The sequence below is a fragment of the Ctenopharyngodon idella genome, chromosome 8, assembly GCF_019924925.1.
Source record: "Ctenopharyngodon idella isolate HZGC_01 chromosome 8, HZGC01, whole genome shotgun sequence".
NCBI lineage: Eukaryota > Metazoa > Chordata > Actinopteri > Cypriniformes > Xenocyprididae > Ctenopharyngodon > Ctenopharyngodon idella.
Window position 1 is genome coordinate 3,043,496 of NC_067227.1, and position 15,083 is coordinate 3,058,578.

The 15,083-nt window shown below is 36.3% G+C and overlaps 2 protein-coding genes across 3 annotated transcripts in view; one reads left to right on the plus strand and one right to left on the minus strand.

Annotated features, from left to right (window-relative positions):
- prkg1l (protein kinase cGMP-dependent 1, like) overlaps positions 1–9,001 on the minus strand; it is a 32,582-nt gene extending 23,581 nt beyond the window's left edge. Inside the window, exons 1-4 of one of the 2 annotated variants that reach the window (XM_051902261.1) lie at positions 8,824–9,000; positions 8,418–8,606; positions 2,804–2,921; positions 2,545–2,711 (exon numbers count right to left, since the gene is read on the minus strand). In XM_051902261.1, coding sequence (XP_051758221.1) covers positions 2,545–2,711; positions 2,804–2,921; positions 8,418–8,601 — 469 coding nt within the window. In that variant the 5' untranslated portion in view covers positions 8,602–8,606; positions 8,824–9,000. Of the gene's footprint in view, positions 1–2,544; positions 2,712–2,803; positions 2,922–8,417; positions 8,607–8,823 lie in introns of both variants that reach the window. The other variant, XM_051902262.1, reaches the window with a different exon arrangement.
- Positions 9,002–11,683: 2,682 nt separating this feature from the next.
- b2ml (beta-2-microglobulin, like) lies at positions 11,684–14,336 on the plus strand. The gene is made up of 4 exons (XM_051902273.1): positions 11,684–11,905; positions 12,490–12,765; positions 13,154–13,177; positions 13,416–14,336. The coding sequence occupies exons 1-3, from the start codon at positions 11,842–11,844 to the stop codon at positions 13,165–13,167; spliced, it is 354 nt and encodes a 117-aa protein (XP_051758233.1). The 5' UTR covers positions 11,684–11,841; the 3' UTR covers positions 13,168–13,177; positions 13,416–14,336.
- Positions 14,337–15,083: the final 747 nt, after the last annotated feature.

Genomic DNA, 15,083 nt, shown 5'->3' on the forward strand with positions numbered 1-15,083 from the left:
TTTAGACATTCTTAATATCTTTGCAACTACATGTCAACTAACTCTCATTAGAGTATTAGCAAAGTCCCTTTAAGACAAGACATTTCACTCGGCAGCCATCTTTGAAACGCCTCTCGGGCATGCATGTGCAGCTCCTATCTCTTTGAACGGGGAAACATCAAATTCACCAAAGCGGTTCGCCAAGCTTTTAATTAAATATCATATTTGAAATCACCAATAAAATCTGACAACAGCTATCTCATAAAGCTTGTTTCTTATGTTCAAATAGCATTTAAAGAAACACTCCACTTTTTTTGAAAATAGGCTCATTTTCCAACTACCCTAGAGTTACACAGCTGAGTTTTTACCGTTTTTGAATCCATTCAGCCGATCTCCGGGTCTGGCGTTACCACTTTTAGCATAGCTTAGCATAATTCATTGAATCTGATTAGACCGTTAGCATCTCGCTCAAAAATGACCAAAGAGTTTCGATATTTTTCCTATTTAAAACTTGACTCTTCTGTAGTTACATCGTGTACTAAGACCGACGGAAAATGAAAAGTTGCGATTTTCTAGGCCGATATGGCTAGGAACTATACTCTCATTCCGGCGTAATAATCAAGGAACTTTGCTGCCGTACCACGGGTGCAGCAGGCGCTATGATATTGCGCAGCGTCTCTCACAAATGTCTCCATCGTTGCAAGGCACACTCCCTGTGCAAGCAGGGTGTCACAGGTGCTGCGTAATATCATTGCGCCTGCTGCACCCATGGTACGGCAAAGTTCCTTTATCATTACGCCGGAATGAGAGTTTTGGCTGTATACTATACTGTATACAGGTGACTGCATTAGCTTGATCCAGCCTGAAAAATGCATTTTTTTTGTCATGATTCGAGCGTTTAGAAACTAAATTTATGAGCCGGTTGTTGTTAGATTTCATTGGTGATTTCAAATATGAAATTTAATCGTAAGGTTGGCGAACAGTTTTGGAGAATTTGATGTTTCCCCATTCAAAGAGATAGGAGCTGCATGATGCCCAGGATGCCCGAGAGGCGTTTCAAAGATGGCCGCCGAGTGAAATGACTTGTCTTAAAGAGACTTTGTCTTGAGAGAGGAGATGTCATTGCTCCCTATGTAGGCCTCACAGAGCCATCGGATTTAAACAAAAATATCTCAATTTGCATTCCGAAGATGAACGAAGGTCTTACAGGTGTGAAACGGCATGAGGGTGAGAAATAAATTACAGAATTTTCATTTTTGGGTGAACTAACCCTTTAACAGCGCTCGTCAATGTCAAAATGACTGAGATGGCCAATCAAATCAAAAAAGGCGGGGCTTACTGTTCACGAAAGACGAGCGCGAATTCCAACGCAACGCTTTAGTTTTAGCAGTGAAAGAGTGCGTAAATATTTAATATTCGTAGCTATTTAATATTTGACAACTGTTTTATGATAGAAATGTTCAGGGACCAACAGTAATATCCAGTGATGCAAACTACTCTAAATTTTTATGAAATTTTACCGTTTTGAATTGAAAATATGCTATTATTTTCATGATTCGTAATAACTGAATGTGACGAGACAAAAAAGGTTTTGCTTTTTTTTTTTTTATATTAGACATACGAATAAGTGTGAATATGTGCATATCTAAAAAAAATATATATTTTTAAATAGTTTAGACTACTTTATAACTACAATAAACCTGAAACTTTTACCATTCTTATTTCTTTTTCTTTATTTCCTTAGAACCCTTTTAATTATTTAATTCATTTGAATAAAAAGACCAGTAACCCAATAACATCCCCCCGCAAAAAACAAACAAACAAACAAACAAACAAAAAAACTTTGTTCCCCCTCAATGTTCAAGACATGGTTACAGCCTTTGGTTGTACACACTTTGAAACCGCAGCGCGTGAGCTTACAATAAACAGACCATTATCGTTTGTTAGTGTGAACGCAAATATAGTTATCGTTATAATTATCTTTATAGTTATTGTCTTGGTGTGAACGGGCCTTTAACCCTATCCCTACCCCTAAACCTAACCCTACCAATAAGTTATCCCAAAAATCAGAGTTAAATGACAGATGAATAACACTGATGTAGAAGCACTAAATCTGACATAAACTGTAAACTTGTCCATCAAATCTGATTGGTTGATTGGAATGTTGTTCCAGGATCAACAAAGATGTTGATCCAGGAACATGTTGTACTTGGTAAGATCAGGTTCATCATATGTAAAGTCGCTTTGGTAAGAGAGCTGAAGGGTAACTAGGAGCTGAAAGAAAAAGACAAACAGTACCATAACATAAGCACATCTCACTGCAATCCAGGGAGAATATTAAAAAATAAATTATTCAGAATATGCCTGGAGGCATGACTGGACCTCGGCTAATAATGAGTGACTTTTGAGCACGGGGTTATAAGATAACCATGTAAGCACTGGGATCTGTGGATGTTCAGACATGCTCACAAATCAGCATGCAGTACGAGTCCAAAGAAAACTTGTACCATTCTGAGAGGGATTATGAGGTGAGAACAACACTTTCATTCTCGTGCTCTTCCTCACCTTCAACTATGTATGCCTGGGTTCCGTTATCTCCTTCCTGGACAACACACACACCCTGTTTGAGCGTGATGGGATGCACAGAATCCACCAAACACAGCATCTGATCCCTGTCTAGATATTTCATGCACTCATTTTCTTCTAGAGCCGATTCTATCAGCCTCTTTGACCTGAAAGAAATAAGGATAGATAAAGAGTAACATTGGGGAAATGTAGCAGTAGGAGACATGAGAACGAGTTGAAATTTTAGGAGGGTTCTTACTCTTGACTCTTGCTATAGCTGATTGGCGGGTTTTGTAAGACTAGTTTCGGCTCCAAGGTTACTGGCTCTGTTACCAGAGCTTTTCTCCTCACTCTCAGGCAAGAAGCACGTTGTTGACCTAAATGCAAATGAAAAGAGAATAAAGATGAATAATAAGATGTTTTTTTATAAGGTAAAAAAAGACTGGGTTATTACCTCTGAACTCTGGGCAGTTTGTTGATGTTTAATGCTAAAGGTTTGCTTTTTCATAGACTATTATTGCTGCACTAATGTATTCTTGACTTTGTCTATTGGGATTCTGTGGGTTTAGAATCTTACTTAAAGGGATAGTTCACCCAAAAATGAAAATGTGATGTTTATCTGCTTACCCCCAGGGCATCCAAGATGTAGGTGACTTTGTTTCTTCAGTAGAACACAAATGATGATTTTTAACTCCAACCGTTGCGGTCTGTCAGTCGTATAATGCATTGAAACGGTAACACCATCTATGAGAATAAAAAAAAACATGCACAGACAAATCCAAATTAAACCCTGCGGCTCGTGACGACACGTTAATATCCTAAGACACTAAATGATTGGTTTGTGCGAGAAACCGAACAGTATTTATATCATTTTTTACCTCTAATACACCACTATGTCCAACTGCCTTGAGTGCACGCACAGCATCCGGTGTGTGAGGTCTGAATGCACTCTGATGCCGGAAGTGATCGCTCGCACTCATTGACATATACACACGCGAGAGATCACTTCCGTCATTTTTAGACCTCACCAACCGGATGCTCAAGGCAGTTGGACATTGTGGTGTATTAGAGGTAAAAAATGGTATAAATACTGTTCGGTTTCTCGCACAAACCAATAATTTCGTGTCTTAGGACATCAATGTGTCGTCACGAGCCGCAGGGTTTAATTTGGATTTGTCTGTGCATGTTTTTTTGACTCTTATAGATGGAGTTCCCATTGCCATGCATTATACGACTGACAGACCGCAACGGTTGGAGTTAAAAATCATCATTTGTGTTCTACTGAAGAAACAAAGTCACCTACATCTTGGATGCCCTGGGGGTAAGCAGATAAACATCAAATTTTCATTTTTGGGTGAACTATCCCTTTAATTTAACACTCAATTAACATAAACTTCAAATGCCAGTAAAATTAAAAAATTGTTTACAGTGTTTGCACTATCAGAGGAGACAGATGGCTATATGGAACGATAAGTTAGCTGCAGTAATGTTTATAACTGTTACTAGGCGAAACAGAACTAGGAAAGTCTACTAAGGACCAACCATTACGTCGCTATGTAGCCAGTCAAAAAACAGTCACTGGCAGTGTGGAGGGGCTTCAACAGGAGCAACGATGTTGAGCTGCTAGAGTTCGCAAAGTTAATCGATACGCAAATATGAAGTGATCCAGCGACCACCAATGCAAATGAAAACACTGGCCTTTATGCATTTTTATTGATCTGATAGCAAGTAGACGTTGCTAAATACAGGTGTAAACAGGGCCAAAACATTTTGAGCTGGACCATTTCCAGAGCTATTTGGAAACACATTCAACCGGATTGCTTTTGCAGTGTATTTAACAAAAGGCCACCTACGCTACGCCTACTGGCCGAATACATAATCATTGTGGGACGTGTTGAAAGAAAGCGCACCAAAACATTAAGCAATTCAGCCTTTGCTGCATGTAGTAAAACACATGGATTACGATTGAAACTGCAGCTGCTTTCTTTATCCTTTTTATTCGCTTCCTTTCCGATCACACGTAATCCACGTAACATGGATTCGATCAAGAAATCCCAAGAACGAAATGACGAAATAAGAAGGGGGTGTCTCTGAGAAATTCAAACAGAAGTGGTCACATTTAAAATGCATTTTAATACTAGGTGGAAACACAATGTGTCTCGGCTGGCCACTTGTGATCGGGGCATTGAAAACGCATCTTAACACCTCACAACAGGGACAGAGAAGCTCACACCATCCATCCCCACAAGAGCCATTTTCACACTGACAGTGATTTTCAATGATCATTTTTAAAGAGAGTCGACGATATCCGGCAACAGAGACTGTTTCAGCAGAGACTGTTGCGACAAAGTTGTGCAGATCCCAAATCTATGCAAATGAGCAGCAAAGTGATGCTACAATTTTATCCATCTGTTGTTGAATGGATTGTGAAAAGTGAGCATTGCATACTGGATTGGAGATTGGAGGCAGATGTGAATGTGATTTCAGATGTTAATGTGAAAAAAAGACAAAAATTCTGTCATCATTTACTCACCTTCATGTCGTTCCAAAATTGTTCTTTTGTGGAACATAAAAGAAGATATTTTGAAGAATGTTGGCAACCAAAAAATATTGGAACCTACTGTTTTTTTTCAAAATATCTTCTTTTATGTTCCACAAAAAAAAGTTGTGGCCTTTCATATGCTAAGAGAGTGAAGTGAGTCATATCGCAGGAGTTAGTTTATGGCATTTTGATTAAAGATTATGACAGCAAAAAATTGCTAATGAAATGATTTGGAAATATCGCAAAGCAGTGGGGTAGAATATGGAGGGGAAATGTCCCCTTGTAGTCAATAATTTTATCCCTTAAAACACATTTTAATGCTAATAATGGTACTTTAATACTAATACTTTAATAATGGTGGCCACACAAAATATTGACACTTTGGGCCCAATTTGGACATTTTCACTTAGGGGTGTACTCACTTTTGTGGCCAGCGGTTTAGACATTAATGGCTGTGTGTTGAGTTATTTTGAGGGGACAGCAAGTTTACACTGTTATACAAGCTGTACACTCACTACTTTACATTGTAAAGTACACTTTACAAAGTGTCATTTCTTAAGTGTTGTCACATGAAAAGATATAATAAAATATTTACAAAAATGTAAAGGGTGTACTCACTTCTGTGAGATACTGTATGTGTGTTTTTCAAGCCATCTCAGGTTTTTTTATAACAGTTAAGTATATGAATAATGTAGTGCTAATTGACAGCCTTTATTACAGTATAGAAACTATAAAATATGTTTATGCCTTATCCTACAGTAATTGTGTAATTGTATAAAATACATGACGACTCAATGCACAAGTGTTTGTAGTACGTAAACCAATCATAAAATTGTCCTAAGGAAAATATAGGAAAAAATATAATAGAATACAAATGAGTGGTTATTGTTCAGCAGTGTATTTGATTTAATTAAAATTGGAATTTTGCATAAAACATTTGTGAGTAAAGCACCATTTCCATGTTCAAAAGAACAAAATGGTAATTTCCTGGAAAACTGTCTATATAAATAATATTTGTAATAAAATTGGAAGTTGCTGCAATCAGGGAAGCCACTTTGGCTCTTTTTTTTGTACATCATAAATGACTTGCACCTCATGCAGACGGAACCCAATAAACGCTGTCATGTTATCTTGCGTTCAGAGGCGGATACCTGGTGTTTGGGAGTGCAATCATGCGAGACAGTTCTGGAGGTAATTATACCCAGCCACTTTGATGACAGACTTTGGCTCAGGTATCTCAGAATGACAAAACCAACATTTGAGATGCTGTGCAATGAAACTGGTTGCCATGACTGCTTCAGAAACGAGGGTCAATTCAACACTGGATTTGCACAAAAGATTAACATGACGGCACATGCTAGTCGATGAGTTGAATCAACTCCACAGCAACTACATAAATTTATCCACTAACCATTCAGAAACATCCAGTTTCATTCTAAAATCTGTAACTTCTTCCTGAGTCTCTCCATCAGTGTCGACTCCGGTTTGAACAATGTAAGGCTGAACACCGTTACTGACAATCCTCATTTTTGCTGCGTGAGATTCTCCAGCTTTGTTGTTGTTGAGCAACCGAAGTGCGAGCTGTTAAAGCTCCACCCTCTTCTGGAAAGGGGCCGGGAGCAGCAGCTCATTTGCACTTAAAGGGACACACACATAAAAGGCGTGTTTTTGCTCACACCCAAATAGGGGGAAATGTGACAAGCTATAATAAATGACCTGTGGGGTATTTTGAGCTGAAACTTCACAGACCCATTCTGGGGACACCAGAGACTTATATTACATCTTGTGAAAAGGGGCATTATAGGTCCCCTTTAAATTCAAAGAGACATCCACAGTCACATCCACTGTTGAGGCAAAGTCACGCGAGTTTTTTGTTGCGCATCGAGTAATGTCATTCGGTAAATGTCTTTCTATTGTAGCTCATGTAGTTCACATTTTTTAAATTTCATGCACATCTTGGCATTTCCTTCATGCATTTTTTATGCATTATCCCAAAATTTGCATAAAAATAGATGGATGTAAAGACAGACAGTGTGAACACCCCTTACTACAGTTGTCCAGTAGCGAGTAGCGACGCCTGCTCTTTGTGCTATGTCCAGTGATTTAACCCTCTGGTGTTGTTCAGTCATTTTAGATCGAAATAAAAATGTTTTCACTAAAAATGCTTTGATAAATAAAGATGTTTTGTTCGCTACTTCATCAGAATAGTATGAAACTTTTAAACTATGAAACTATGGTATGAGACTTTTGTGGCAGTCGCTATGTGACCACAAAAAAAAAAATGTGGACTTGACTTGAAAAAGCTAAAGGATTATAAAAAAATTGTCACACTTGTGTTGTTCACAGTCAGAAATTATCATCATAGGAAATTAATGGGAAATTCGAAAAATATGAAAAAGGAGATTTTGGGGGGGATTTTTGTAGGGATGCAGGAAATCCACAATGCAGGAAAAAAAAGCACACAGCCATGAAGGGATGACACTCTATTATCAAGAGGGCAAAATTGATGTAACAAAATGTCTTTCTCTGTGTTCATACTTAACTGTAGTAAAATTAATGGAAAAACTGACACATCAAATAAAAAAAATAATATCTAAACCTTAAAAAAAAGTAGTCTTTGAGAATGTCTAAATGTATATCCAAATCCACAACCTAATAAAAGTAAGTTTTTATGTCTAAAAACAACTATAGAATTTACAAGCAAATCTATATAGAGCTATAGAGGAATCTCATGGTTACACCATTACAGATGTTCTTCTTTTTTTTTACTCCTACCAGATGACACTAATCTGCCTTCAAAAATTGGATTTTAATGGCCTTGTCTCTGTTTTAACATGAAATACAGCTTTAATTGAAAATAAAGTTATTTAGTTATTTAGTAATTAGTAACATAAAATTATCTCAAAATAGAAAATAAAAAATAAAAAATATCATTGAACAAAAATATATTACATGAATTTTTTTTCAGAAATTAAAAAACGTTTCAGGTGTTTGGTCACTTTTGACTCCCAAATAAAGAAAAAAAAATATTTTTTTCTGATCAAAATTTATTTCTGACATATAAGACATTTCAAAAATAAAACGCATTTTTTTTTACATAATTCAAAAACAAAATTTATAATATAGTTCAACATATATATATATATATATATATATATATATATATATATATTTATTTATTTTTTATTTTTTTTTATTTTTTTTTCCAAGAAAAATATTCTAGTCAAAATTTATTTCTGACGTAGTATAGCTTAATACTTTTCAAACATAAAAAGTACCAGCAAAAATAAATTAATTAATAAATGAGTAAATAAATAAATAAATAACGTACCAGCATTGGCTGCTGAGATGCCTGGAGCGGAGAGGCGAAGGCGGTCGAGCTCCCCCTGCAGGCGGCGTATCAGATCATCTTTAGCGTCCAGTTCAAGCTCCAGCTCGTCGATAAGAGCATCTCTCTGCCGTAACTCCTCAATCTTCAACTGAAGTGCGAACTGAAGATCTCTGAGAGTCCCCATGAGCCCTGTATAAGGGGACATAGAGAGGGACCGTGAAGTGAAATAAATGAACAATTCTAAGAAATGAATGGCTGAAGTTGCTCTGCAATTATTGAAGTCTCTAAAGCTCAACGACTGTAATATTAATGTGTAAGCAGCGCTGCATAATGAGCCAGATGAAGCTACAATAAAACCAATTTTATTTTTTATTTGTTTAAATATATTGCAGAAGAAGACATTTACCTGAATAATACGATAAAGGAACATGGGAATTACAAACACGGCGAAGGCGATTTTCCCTCTGGAGTGTAGAGCTGGCCAGCTTTTGGAAGAGGCTACTGAAGAAATCCAGAGTGTGAATGTTTGAATCATGTCTTCACAGCACGCGTGCTGATCTGAGTGTGTGCGTGCGTGTGTGAGTGTGTGTGTGTGTGTGTGTGTGTGTGAGAGAGAGAGAGAGAGAGAGAGAGAGGAGAGGGAGAGAGAGAGGGAGGGAGGGAGGGAGGGGGAGTTGGGTTCTCATTCTAATATATCGCCTACATTTACAGACAATTAAACACTGACAGAGTTTATAAGACGAGTTGCAAAATACACCGTTTTCATTGCATTCAACCTCGCATTAAAGAAGATCTTATCAATGACTATGATGAAAACATGTAGCATGATGTTGCTATATAAAAAGTAGGGCAATGATATAATTTGCAAAATAGGCCTTTGGCTCGATTTCTTTAGGCTGTATGCTAAACTTAATAATGAGGTTGTTCGCAAAAGTTGGGCAATTTTTTTATGCTTCTTAAAGGTACAGTAGCCTAAGCATTTTCTCTTAAAGTCCCCCTGAAATCTAAATTTAAGTTTATAGCTTTTAGTATGAATATGTTAGCCTTAAGTTATGAATAAGCTGGTGCAGGGCTCGGCAATAAGGACTGCCCGATGGCCGGGGCCAGTGTGAACTACGCTCGGGACAGTAGACAGAACTATCACTTGCCCGATAGGGCCAGTGCTGTAGGGGTGTGCGATATATATAGTCTATGATATCGTAATTGCTGATTTAACGATTTGAAATGATCGAGTATGTCCCTCACTTTACAAAAACCAAACAAAAACACACATTAAGTGCACACATGCACTACGTGACGTAGTCTAGTAGGTTAGACTAGTGCGCGTGCATATTTAGAGAGTACGATTTCACTGCGTAATTTAGTCTATTAAAATGCATTTAGAATGCATCAGAATCCAAGGGGCAAAAATGACCCTGTATATCTTTAATATTTATATAATTTAATATAGTTAACCAATATTAAACAAATAGCGCCGTTTTTCTTCAAATATCAGCACGATTACAAATGTGATATTGATTGTATACATCGTACAGTTTAATGAACAAGAACTTAATATCAAGTGACTTACATTTTATACACCAAATCGCCTGTTTCGCTCTATTTCGCCTACGAGAATAGTTCCAAATTCCACAGCATTGTTTTGCATCTCTGAACAACACTTCCTGAATAAATCAGCCGTTTGAATGAATCGGTTGAATCATCTTGACTCACTCATTAACAGGGACTTGCTGCCACCTACTGGCGGGTTTAATTTCACGTTTAAAGTGTCTTTTTATTTTTTTAAATAATTTCAAATAACAGTGTTTAACGTTATATATTTTCAACATTTCAAAACATTATTTATGTATCTGTAACTGCTCTTGACTGATTAACTTTAATAAAGTTTAATCTATAGTTATATATTTAGCTATACATTAGATACATGAAAAACTTGAAAAGCACCGTTTATTTAACTTATATGTTTGTTCTGTTGTATTTATTTTAGCTATTACTCATAATTTTATTATTTGTTACTATTTTATTACTTACTGTTTATTTGTCTAACAATATTTAAAATTTAAGTGAGTTAATCTAGTAGCTTTTGGTGTCATTACCCTATTTATTAAGGTTACATGTATCAAAAACAACAAAAAAAATAACTAGGCTTTTTTTATAGGCCCATTTTCTTTTCTTTTACTTTATTAATTTTTTGTTGTGGGGCAAGTTAAAAATTTTGGCGGGGCAAGTAAAAATTTGAACCAGAAAAAATCCTTAGCGTTGAGCTCTGTGGTGTGTTCAATCCCCTCCTTCAGTGTGTCGAATCAGCGGTTCAGAGCGCCAAAGTCACGTGATTTCAGCAGTTTGGCGGTTTGACACGCGATCCAAATCATGATTCGATACGCTGATTCATTATGCTCCGAAGCTTCATGAAGCAGTGTTTTGAAATCGGCCATCACTATATAAGTCGTTATTTTGGGGGTTTTTGGCGCACCAAAAGTATTCTCGTCGCTTTATAATATTAATATTGAACCACTGTACTCACATGAACTGATTTAAATATGTTTTTAGTACCTTTATGGAGCTTGAGAGAGGAAATGTCATTGCTGTGAATGCAGGCCTCACTGAGCCATCGGATTTCAACAAAAATATCTCAATTTGTGTTCCGAAGATTAACGAAGGTCTTAAGGGTGTGGAACGGCATGAGGGTGAGTAATTAATGACAGAATTTTCATTTTTGGGTGAACTAACCCTTTAATATTGCATTACTCACTTGTTCCTGTGTAGTTGTTCATTAATGCGGAACAGTATTCTAAAGTATTATCCTTTTTTCTATTATTAAGTAAGTGCAATGATGAGCGTTAAAGTCAGCGTGAAACATAAGTGCAGTTGCGATTTGCGATCGTCTTTTCCTCTTATATTGTGAAGTATATTAGACTGAAACGCTTCTCAAACAAGAAAAATGTAGGGTGGGACTTGATTTTGTCCATGGGGAATTGATTGGATGGTTGTGGTTTGCTATTGGTGGATCTCATGTGAGTGACAGGTTGTCCCGCCCTTGCAGCAGTAGGGGAATTTATTTTGATAAAAGATTACGAGGCACATGAATTAATGTAGAAAAAAAAAAAAAAAAAAAATCATGATGTGCACGAAAATCCTTTAATGAATAATGCAATAGCTATTCCATAAAAAGATCGGTTTTGATTTCATGGTGACTTTTATACAAGTCGCCTCAACCATCAGAGCGCCATAATCACCCAGCAACAGAAAAAGACAGTATATGATTTGTTAAAAAATATTTGAGGGCGGGGTTTAATCTGTTGACCCGTATATTTTTCCTCTTCCGCCTTGCTGTGTTTTGTGTTCAGGCAAAGAGCAGGAGGCAAGACGTGAACTCGACGGAGGACATAACTTTGAAAAAGATAATTTCACTGCTGTGAAAATCATGTGGTTCAAACTCGCTGTAGTCGCGCTGGTGTTTCTAAGCGCCAGTTGTTCTGCCAGGCAATGTAAGTATGAAGCATCTGTTTTCTGACGAAGGTGTTCTGCCAATCTTCTTGTGCTAGTATTAATATTTTCTGTTTCCGTGTTTATTACCCAATATTTATCAAATGCGTTTGAATCCTTCAGTAGTTTTAAGAATGATTATGTTTTTCAGCTTCAATAAACTATGACGTAGTTTCAGGTAACGCGGCAAATACGACGGTTAAAATCCTTTAAAATGGTTAAAATACCAGCCGTATTTTTGTAACTTTAAATAGTATGTGAAAATCTGTCAAATATGTTATTCAAACATGTCTAAGACATGTTTGTTTGTCTGAAATCGCCAGAACATTTTACTTTCACTTTCACTTACGAGGGGAAAATCCATGTGAATTAGAAAAACTCGTTTTACTGCATATTAATGGTAGGTAGTTATCAAGTTTCTGTAAAAGGACTCAGGATAACATGTTATTTAATCAAAATATTTTCTTTAAAAAATGTTTCTTCTGTTAAAATTACTGCCATAATAACATAAGGACAAAAGCAGTAAACACATTTCCAAAGGCAATACTGCACTGTATAACAATGTTTCCTTTTGTGTGGTCTCTAGCTGACCCAAAAGTGCAGGTGTATAGCCGCAACCCTGGAGAGTATGGGAAAGCAAACGTGCTGATCTGCTATGTCAGTGGCTTTCACCCCCCTGACATCACCATTCAGCTCCTCAAGAATGGGGTGGAGATCCCAGGCAGCACACAGACCGACCTGGCCTTCGAAGAGGGCTGGCAGTTCCACCTGACAAAATATGTTGACTTCCTGCCCCAGCCTGGAGAGGAGTACACCTGCAGAGTCCGTCACATGTCGAGTCCCACAAAGTCCTACACGTGGGGTGAGAACAAATCTGAAGTTTTAACTTGGCATTGCTTAAAGAAGAGCCCCTTTGTTCTCGATTTTATATTTCTGTTTCTCTGACTTCCAGAAAGTGGTAGAAAGGGTCTGACGTTGGTTTATTTAGGATCTGTTTGAGTATTTCTCACTTTCTTAGATGTCTGTTTATTGGATCTTAGAGTTTAATTCTTCTCCATCATATTTATTATGGCACATGCATAATATAGACTTATCTATCTATCTATCTATCTATCTATCTTATCTACCATCTGTCTAACTATCTGTCTGTCTGTTTGTTGCAGAAATTTTAATATTCTTTCAAAACATTGTGATTATTAATTAAATGAGACTAATGAAATGATATGAATGTTTGTTTTTCTCTCTTGTAGAGCCTGACATGTGAACATACAGGAGTAAGTTCTGATAATATTATTATTAGTTTTGGGGAAAAAAAAAAAAAGCTTGAATGTTTGATAATGGTAATTGTTGTTTTTGTGATTTACATAAAGCATACTTTATGTAATTAAGCATATTTTGTAAAAAAAAAAAAAAAAAAAAAAAATTGGTTAATGTATTTCAGTTACTGTATTTTAAAACATATTGTTAGCAGAATCATTTATCAGGAACTTTGTTATTTTTTTCCCCCCACAGATTCCTGAAAACAGCAGTTCATCCCCACTTCCATTTTCTCCAAAACTTAAACTTAAGCATCTGCTTTGAATAAATCATGTAATTTTGGGGATATCCAATCCTGCTTCAGGAGGGCCAACATTATCTCCAATCTCACACCTGCTGGGGAGTTTCTAGTAAGACCTCGATTAGATGGTTCAGGTGTGTTTAATTGCAGGATAGTTACCCTCCAGGAGCAGGATTGGACACCCCTAATGTAATTTCTCAGCTTCACTGTTTAGGACGGGGTGTCTGATCCCGTTCTTGGAAGGCCAGCTTCCTGCAGAGTCTCCAACACTAATTAAACACATCTGAACCAGGATTGGACACCCCTGCTTTAGGATATGCTGCCTGTGCTGATTAGATTAGATGACAATATGTTTTCCTATCTATTTTAATTTCTTAAGATTTTCTTTGACATGTTTAGTAGGGTGACTGATGTATGTAAACACATCCATATGCCTGCATTATACTGTATATCCTTAACAGCAATATCCTATAAGGGTGTGGAATTTCTTGCCTTAATTTAATCTTCACAACATGAGCACTTGTACAACTAAATTCCTTTTGTTTTGAAATGTAATTAATTTGAAGGTGAAGTGACTTCTTAATTTTAGTGACATTCTCACAGTCACTTAAAAAAAAAAAAAAAAAACATGTTTGTAATGTTTCAACAGCCTAAAGAAAATCTTTTGGGGAAAAAACAAATATTTTCCCATAAATAAATCAGATTCATTATAAAATACTATAGGCTAAAATTAAGTATAATTACTTAAAAGAGTAAAAATGTGAAAAAGCTTTAGAAATTGAAGCTAGCTTTCTGTTCATGATGAATGAACATTTGACTGTATAATTCATAATGTTTTGTTATTCGGATCAATAAAAAAATTTTTTTCTCCTTAAGTATGTGTGTTTATGTAACAAAACTTTAAAAATAAATCGTGAACCTTGTATCTGGTAGGGTTTAGTTTTCATCTTGTGGCCTTGGTCTGGGTCTCAAATTAAATTTGTTGTGGATAACACTTGTTTTGGTAACACTTTATTTTACAGTGATGTTACACATATTTACTCTAGTAATAACTATAAATTATGCATTATTACATGCAATTAACCCTAAAACAAACCCTCATCCTAACCCTAACCTTATAGTAAGTACATGTTAATTAATATTACTCAGTACTTAAATGTATAATTACACTGTATCATGGACACCGTAAAAAAAGTGTAACACTTTTTAGTGTCCTTGTTACATGTTACTTGTAGTTACTGTAGTAATAACTATAAATTATGCATAATTACATGCAACTAAACCTAAACCATACCCTAATCCTAACCCTATAGTAAGTACATGAAGTTAATTATTATTACTCAGTACTTAAATGTATAATTAAACTGTGACACAAACACCTTAAAATAAAGCGTAACCTTGTTTCAGTTCTGGATTTGAGTTTTAGTTTATGGTCTGGCACAAGACTGCAGTCTATTTTCAACATATTTGGGCATGGTTTCTTTTTATGACCCCACCCGGAAGGTCTCCTGTCCTCTTTGGTGTACCTCAGATGCAGCAAACTTGTATGAGAGCCTCTTTTCATTTTCTGTATTTTAAGAAAGGCAAACGTTACGTACTGTACGTTATGTATTTTTTTTTTT

Bases quoted from the DNA above. Each gene is read 5' to 3' on its own strand.
- b2ml (XM_051902273.1), top strand. From the start codon at position 11,842: ATGTGGTTCAAACTCGCTGTAGTCGCGCTGGTGTTTCTAAGCGCCAGT. The intron at 11,906-12,489 runs GTAAGTATGAAG...TGTGGTCTCTAG, and splicing joins CAGTTGTTCTGCCAGGCAAT to CTGACCCAAAAGTGCAGGTG.